The 8,120-nt window shown below is 45.8% G+C and overlaps 1 protein-coding gene across 1 annotated transcript in view; it reads left to right on the forward strand.

Moving 5' to 3' along the window:
- The window catches only part of PCYT1B (phosphate cytidylyltransferase 1, choline, beta), a gene marked incomplete at its 5' end in the record, with an annotated part of 16,472 nt that extends 8,778 nt beyond the window's left edge, over positions 1–7,694 (forward strand). The window contains 3 exons of the mRNA XM_009078144.1: positions 241–383; positions 2,511–2,699; positions 7,081–7,694. Coding sequence (XP_009076392.1) covers positions 241–383; positions 2,511–2,699; positions 7,081–7,287 — 539 coding nt within the window. The remainder of the gene's footprint in view (positions 1–240; positions 384–2,510; positions 2,700–7,080) is intronic.
- Positions 7,695–8,120: the final 426 nt, after the last annotated feature.

The raw sequence follows: 8,120 nt of genomic DNA on the forward strand, positions 1-8,120 counted from the left end.
CACATCACAGCTGACACTGTGCAGAAGGGCAAGTTTTACTCTTTCTGAAGATTTGAGGAAAAATGGATGGTATAGCAACCTTCCTTCCCCCAGCTCACACAGAAACAACAGGAAGGAACTAAGAATAAGGCAGAATTGCATCAGTTCAGGCATTTTGATGTTAATGCTCAGCTACCACCTGCTGCAGTGCCTGGTCCTGCCATGCTTTCTCAGCAGGCTTTCTTTTCCCACTTTGCTCAGGAATGTTTGTACCAACACAGAGAACCGAAGGTATTTCCACATCGGATATCATCACAAGGATCGTGCGGGACTACGACGTGTACGCCCGGCGCAACCTGCAGCGAGGGTACACTGCCAAAGAGCTGAATGTTAGCTTTATAAATGTAAGTACAGATCTGCACTGCTTTGGAAACGCTCCCTCCTGGGACCCAGAATGTACAGTAAAGGTTAAGAAAGGATATCTTCCTCCTGCTGCTTTTAAAATAGCTGGAAAGAACTCAATTTAAAAGAAACTGGTAAGCTGAGGGTAGTTTTAATTGCTTCAATTAATTAGCAGCTTCATTTCCAACTTGCACTTTCACGCTTTTAGCAAAGTTCTGCTCCTTCCTACTTGAGCTGTAGGTGACAATGAGGAAGGAGCCCACTCTCCTACCCCCCCCAGCTGTTCAGCTGCTCACCCAACACACCATTTCTTTCTTTATTTCCATTCCAAGAAGGCAGCACAGAGAGCAGGGGTTTTGAGATCCAAACTATCTCTACAATGGGATAGGATTAAAAAAACCAATCCTAACAAAACCAACCATAGAGCAGTGATTTAGTAGGGGAAGCTAAAATGGTTTTCTGAAGACAAGGAGGTCTGCTAGGAAGCTGGCACGTAAATGATGCTGAGAGATCAGAAGCCCAAATAGGTAGGGCAAGAGTGACGTTTGAAAGAATGGCTCAAATTATCCATCCTCCACTTACAGACCAGCCTCTTACCCTCCAGTGAGATGGAAACACTATACAGAAATGAGAGTTTGTCTTTTTTCATTTTCTCTTTCAAATCTTAAGGCCTCAGGATAACCCAAATAACTGAAATACCTCTTGTGACTGGGCTAGCTCACAGCAGGACTTCTTATCTCCTTCCCTGGAGCTGGGAATCCCCCTTGGGAAAGACTGAATTGTGTCATTGCAGGAGACACATGCAGTGTGTCTTATTTTGAAGTCTGGCAGGTAAATTGCCTATCACAGGGCATAAATATTTCACTGTGCTTTTTTTGAAAGTCTTCTACACCTCTAAGAAATCCTACTTGTAAGTACTCCACCCAGAAGGATCACTGTTGCAAATATGCATTAAAATAGGGCATGCTGGATGCTTTGGAGGTTCTCAAATTTATCCTTTAGCAACTGTGAGGTTAAGATACTGTTGCATAAGGTATGCTTCCCCCAGTCTCAGACACTGATGGATCCTGAAGACCCTCCTGGCATTCGGGTGTTTCGTTTACAGCAATTTAAATGCAGATATACTATTTTGCACCAAGGACTGCTTGCACTTCAGAAATAAACCCCAGGATTCCACCAAGGCAGGAGAGCACTGGTTCCCTTGTTAAAGGAGATTGTACAGTGGGCTTGGTTGCTTTGGACCTTGAGGATTTTGTTTGTGCTTGTGGCCTGCAAAAACAGTTCTTTTAGTGATTTATGAGCTAGAACAAACCCCATTTCAGCACTAAAACTGGTGCTTCTTTAGAAAGAAATTCAAGTGCCCATTAAATGAATTTAACAGCTAATTAAAAGCTGGTAATGATCTGTGCTTCTAGAGACCTTTACACCTTCAAGGGCACAACATTGCTTAGCTGCATGTACCATACCTTTGCAGAGCACAGGAGTGTTTCAGGACAAAAAGCCCTTTAACCCTGAAGCATTTCAGAAGCTTGGCCAGATGAGAGCTCCCTAACACTGTCCTTCTCTTTCTCCATGCGACTTAGCAATTAGGAGTTTTCTCACTTTTCTCTGAAGTCTTCTGGCCACAAGCCACTGGCCTGCACACATCTGTATTGCAGCCAGAAGCTCATGTACTAGCCAGGAGCCAGACCAGAGTTTTCCTTCTGGTCTGCATAAATCCAACCAAAGAGACATTTTGTTCCAAGTTAACATCCAGGCTGGCAAGTCAGCAGCATTTGCTAGGAAGCCCAGGGAGATCTTTTGCCTACTGCTAAGTTTGAGCTGTTAATTTTTCACTCATAACCTCCACAAGATTCATATGATTTCCAAAGTGCATTCGGTTTTCAAATATGGAAAGATTTCTGTAGTGGATTAAACATAGTAATCATACAAGAAGTCTTTTCAGTATGTACCTTATACACTTCATTCTGCAAACGTTAAACTTGCATTTATAAAAATAACATGGGAATAGTTAACCAAGGCCATATGTATTAGAATACATTAATGCATTTTTTTTTTATTTTTCTCAGCTGTCTGTGCCTAATTATTTCCAAGGTTTTTATTAACCTCTGACCACACTTCTAAAACAGGAGAAGAAATATCGCTTTCAAAACCAAGTGGACAAAATGAAAGAAACAGTGAGGAATGTGGAGGAAAAGTCAAAAGAATTTGTTTACAAGGTGGAAGAGAAGAGCCATGACCTCATTCAGAAATGGGAAGAAAAGTCCAGGGAATTTATTGGCAACTTTTTAGAGCTGTTTGGACCCGACGGAGCTTGGGTAGGTATTCTGACATCCCAGGAAATCTGAGCGGTTTTTATTTCTCTTCTGTAACACAGATCAAGGGCAGATACTTCTGCTGCAGTCTTTGTTTCAAAAGCCAGCACAGCAGGATAATGCCAAACCTGATTGCTGAATCCAGTAATGCATACCAGTACAGCAGCAGAAGGATTTGCTGCTTCTGGCTGTTGCTTGTTTGGGATAATACCTGTATTTTGTGAAAGTATGATGCTGAACATGATACTGCAATCTGTAGAGCTACATAACAGCAGCACACAAGCAAATAGGCTAATACACACATCACCACTGTGTCACAGCTCAGTGTCACCAGAGCACACAGTACCTGCCTCTTACTGGAGTTCTCATATTTGCATTGCCATGACTTGCCATGTTGGTTACCACTCAGTTGAGAAAAACCTAAAATCAGGCTGTGAAGGCTTTGGAACAGAGACTCTATGTTTATAATCTTACAGCTACTTCCGCCCCATGCAAAGGCAGATGCTAACTGAATAACACAGGCCACAGCCACATAAACATGGAGCTTATTTAGCAGTTTGTTCATTGGCAGTGTCATGTTCCTTGAAGGTAACTCTTTGATGAAAAGCCCAGGCTTACCTGCATTGTCCACATCCACAGGAAGCTTTCTCTGTATGTTATTGCCCATGGAGCTCGGTGTGTGTTCCCCATGTGGGATAGTCCTGTGGCCTTAGGTGCTGAATAAACAAAACTAATCCTAACAGAGCATGTGAAACCCACAAGAGCTGAGATGAGTTTGGCTGTGCAGAGAGAGGAAAATAATTTAAAAGCCCTGATCCCATTCCCTGACTCTACCCACTCAACACTGCATACTAATGGCATTTTTAAAAACTTTTTCTGATAAAATATTTTACTAAATTCAGTTAGGGAAAAGCTGCTCTGCAAAGATCTCTTAATATCTAGGGGTGGCCTCCTGTTTCCTGAGTTAGTGTTTGACCACAGAGTAGGAAGTCTGGTACAATCACAGGGACCTTTGCTACAAACAAGAGGATTGAAATCTCAGTGTTGTAGGAAAAGCATCAGTGACAGCAAGCTGAGGTGGTGTGACTTTTTTTAAATGGTTTGAGCCTTGGCAACAGGAAAGACTTTTAAAATAATAACTTACTATTAGTGTCAAAACCATTATTAATGTTAATTTGCCTTATCACTGTTAGTTAGATGTTGCTTTTAATGTTGACATTAAAAGTACAGGAATCGTTATGGGCATGCTGGATTCCTAGATCAGTAATTTGCATGCCATTAATATGCTATTATTATTTCACAAATAATTATTATAATATACTTTATGTTAGCATAAATTTTCTAGAAGTAAGGGCCACGTAACCCACAAAAAAAATGCCTGTTTGTGGAAAAGTTCAAAATGTCAGTTTTCAGATGTCAAGGTGTCTATAATTCATTGGCAATTCTGCCCACCTGTGCAATCCCCTGTTTGTACTTACTGTGCAAGAGTCACGGAGGGGTCAGAAACAATGATTAATGTGGCCTGAAACTTTTGTCTGGTGTGAGAGGACCAGTGCACAGCCCAGCATGGAGGGACTAATGGCAGAGATGCTGGAAGCAGAAAGCAGTAGGGTTCACTCTACCTCCTCTTGGATGTGTACAAGGCACCTACAGTTGAGGTCAAGGGAAAGAAAGCAAAGCACACAGGGCAGTGTTTCTGTGCTAGTGTCCTTCAGAAATGCCCCTTCAGATGAGGTGTCCCTTCAAAGGGCTGGCTTCCCTCCTCGGTGCACAGAGGGCGTTGGGAATTGTTGCTCTAGGAAATGGCTTCATCACCTCAGACATCAGCAAGGACTCAGGTAAGACTTACAGGTTGCAGCTAGAGCCCAGGGACAGTGTTTAGCCCAAACCACATGCCTGCAGTCTGGACCTGAGCATGGCCTTGGAACAATCTGCAGAGCAAAAGCAGGTGTCCTCTGTAATGCCCAGCTGGCATTTGTTTTGTAAAACAAAGGACTATCAACATGTAGGCAGTAAAATTCAGAAATAGGCAAAATACTTTTTCCCAGTAGCAAGTTTGCCTAAAACAAACCCTAAGCTGATTGTGTGTACCTGAACTTGCTTGAATCAAGGCTTTAAAATTATTTTCTCACCTCTGCTAAAGGTCCAGAGTGCACCCAGCTTTGTCAAACCCTCTGGCACATTGAGGAAATCATTAACATTTATTCTGCTTCTTCAGAACCCAATGGCCCAAGGAGCACCTTGCCTGCAAAGGGCATGAATCAATGACCTTGCTAGGGCACAGCTGGAGGGAAAGATTCGTTCTGGAAGCAGATGAATTACACTACCTCCTCCTCCTGAACCTGTTGTGGTTTTAGGCAGCAACCTGATGGTTCCAGCAGTAATGCAGGAGGCAATTCAGAGTGGCCAAGCATTTAGCCTGCTGAAGGTGTGAGTGCATCAGCTTATTCAAGCAACAAGCTCTGCTAAAGTAGGGGCTGGGAAGCAGCTGTCCTACAGCCTGGCTGAGGGCCTTAGGAGGAAAGTGGGATTCTCCTTTCCATCCCTGGTCTGTGTGACCTAAAGTACAGTCAAGTACCCCTGCCATGTGGCATATCAGCCAAGCTGGGACACTTGGATGTCCCCCAGCACTGGTACCACAACATCATGAAGCACCACTACATCACTGAGCTTTTTGAAGTGGCAGGAGGGACTCAGTGTTTTGATTGGCCAGGAAAAAGATAAATCAAATGTCGTGGAGTGGGTTTGTTGGTTGTTTTTTTTTGTTGGGTGTTATCTTCAGATTAAGTCAAGCCAACAGAACCTCAATTTCTGTAATCTAAAGACAAATTTTGCACCCCTACCACTGAATTTAAAACAGGCTCTGGAGCTTTACCAGCTCTGGTGACATCCTCACAGCTCTCAGCAGCAGCAATCCTCCCCCATCTGAATGCTTCCTGGCACTATTTATCAGGAGCAACCACCATCTGCTAACTATGGAGATTTTAGGAAGTCTTGACTATTTTGGACCTAGCAGTAGTGCAGGGGTAGGTTACACACCATGGGGCTTTATGCACAAGAGTGTTGGCAAGTATGCCACCAGGCAGGAACTGTATTGACATCCAGGCTCTGAAATGTAAGTCAATAAAGGCCAATGTGATACAGATAAAAATTGGGAGAGGGAGCTCACAGAGGAACAACTAAATTCAGTATTTGCTGGTCCCAGTGATTAAAAATCAACCACAAACAACACCAGAAACCGAAGGGGAAAACAGCATTTGCCTCCCTACTGGCACAGAATACCAAGTTTCAAAGAGGGGAAGGAAGGGCAGAATGGGCAGCCACATGCTCCTGGGCTGGGAAGGTCAGTGCAGAGCAGAGTCACTGCAGGGGGAAGGGAAGGAGGAACAAAATGTAAACTGAAGCTGAGAACAAGTGTGCAGCCTGCAGCTGTCCAAGCAGGCAAACCCAGCATACATTCTGCACAAGTATTTTCCTCTCAGACCTGAGTGGCAACTTACCTTTTTCCTGGCTGGATCTTCCATTCCAGCCCAGCATCACCTGTGACCTGACTCCCAGTACTCCAGCCAAGGTTGAGACTTCTTGCTCCCCGTCCCCAGGAGGAGCAGCAAGGCCCTCGGATTTGGCGTTTTCCACGTGAAGCCTGCAGCAGCTGCACAGCACATGCCACATCTTCCATAACCCAGCCTGGCAGCCTGACAGAAGGCCATGTAGCTGCTAACAAGTAGAGCCATTTGCCTTAGCATGGCAGACTGCTTGACTGCAGAGGTGCTGCTCTGTTCCACCCCAGCAGCTCACCAGGCCTCCACGGCTTTACAAAGCGAAAACGGCAATAAAGCTCCAAGCAGAACACACAGCCTGCACGTGTTTCTCTTTTCAACAGACACTGAATTCTGACGTTCCCTCACCCCAAGGTTATGGGTTTGGGTGGTGCCTGCTCCAGGTAGCTGGGGAAGTGGCTGGCAGTATTTGGCAGGCACCAAGCTGTCTCCCTAGAGAAGAGAAAGGAGGAATAAAGGCTGGATGAGCCAGGATGCTCAGCAGGAGATGGGTGATCTGGCCCAGCATGCTAAAAGGAAAAGGTCCTGGGAACTAGGAACATTGAGTGTCCAGGCAGAAAACTCACCTTTTGAGACAAGTGTGACCAAGACATAGGAAAAATGGGAGTTCCCCCTAGCTGGCTCAGGACAGTATGCACAATGTTCTCACACTAGGATTGTCCCATCTTCGACAAAAACAGTAGAAGAGGCAAGCCAGCTGTGCCCCAGGGCTCTGGCTCCCTGCTCTCTCCCAGGTCAGAGGCACAGTGCAGCCCCTGCCTGCCCACAGACATACCTTCCCCTCTGCACTACTCAAAGAGGATCTTTTCACTTTGCTTTTGCAGAAGCAGATGTTCCAGGAACGAAGCAGCCGAATGCTCCAGGCTTTTTCTCCCCGGCAGAGCCCCAACAGCAGTCCTACGCGAGGCCGCTCGCCGTCCCGTTCTCCATCTCCACCCTTTGTCATCAATGAGACCTCTCCTCCCTCGTCTCCAAAAGCTGCAGCTTCCTGCCTCAGCAGCATGAGCGAGGGAGACGAGGACGAGAAATAAAATAAAGATATATTTTTTAACCGTAAGGCAGAAGAACAAGCTATGAACTCAACCACTGGATGGGGAGAAGCGTGAGGAACACACACCAGGGGTATCTCTGTCAGCAGGGATCGTGCTCTGGGAGTTGTCGAAAACAAACTGGAGCACAGCAAGGGAGTTCTCAGGAAGAGCTTATCCCATCCCCACTCCCTCGTGGCGCTGGAGGCCTGGCCAGCAGCGCTTGCAGACAGGCACTGGGGACTGACAGAAAAACACACACCTGTGTGCAGGTTCCTGTCCGTGTCTCGCTGCTTACAGCCACTGTGGCCAGGCCAGGCCAGCAAGGAGCTGTGCACCCAGGGGCTGGCAGGACCCCTGCTGGCTCCAAATCCAGACCCAGCACACAGGCAAGTGATGGCTGCAGCCTGTGGAGGCAGAAGATGCAACTGTACCAGACTGTGCTGACCTTGAGCTCTTCTAGCACATGAAGGAATGGCATTGCTGCAGCAAATACGTTGAGAAACGGGGAATACAGTTCTGCTTTTTTCTGTTTGAATGAAATCTGCCCCAGAGCCCAAACCATGCCACTGAAATGGAGAGCTCTGCAGCCCAGCTGGTGGAAATCCATACAATATATTCAGTGCTGCTTGTTGACCAAGCCTCTCTCTGGGGTATGTGTCAACAGCTGGGCTTCTGCTTTATCAAATCGCCCTCCATGTTCCTAGTGCCTGAACAGCTGCCTGATCACTTCTGGTTTGCTCCTGGCTTTGCACTTTGAAAGCAAGAAAGTAAATGCACAGACAGCCCTAGCTGGAATGTGGTGTATGAAATACATAGTGGGTTTTGCTGATAAA

This window comes from Acanthisitta chloris, unplaced genomic scaffold, assembly GCF_000695815.1.
Source record: "Acanthisitta chloris isolate BGI_N310 unplaced genomic scaffold, ASM69581v1 scaffold33987, whole genome shotgun sequence".
Taxonomy (NCBI): domain Eukaryota; kingdom Metazoa; phylum Chordata; class Aves; order Passeriformes; family Acanthisittidae; genus Acanthisitta; species Acanthisitta chloris.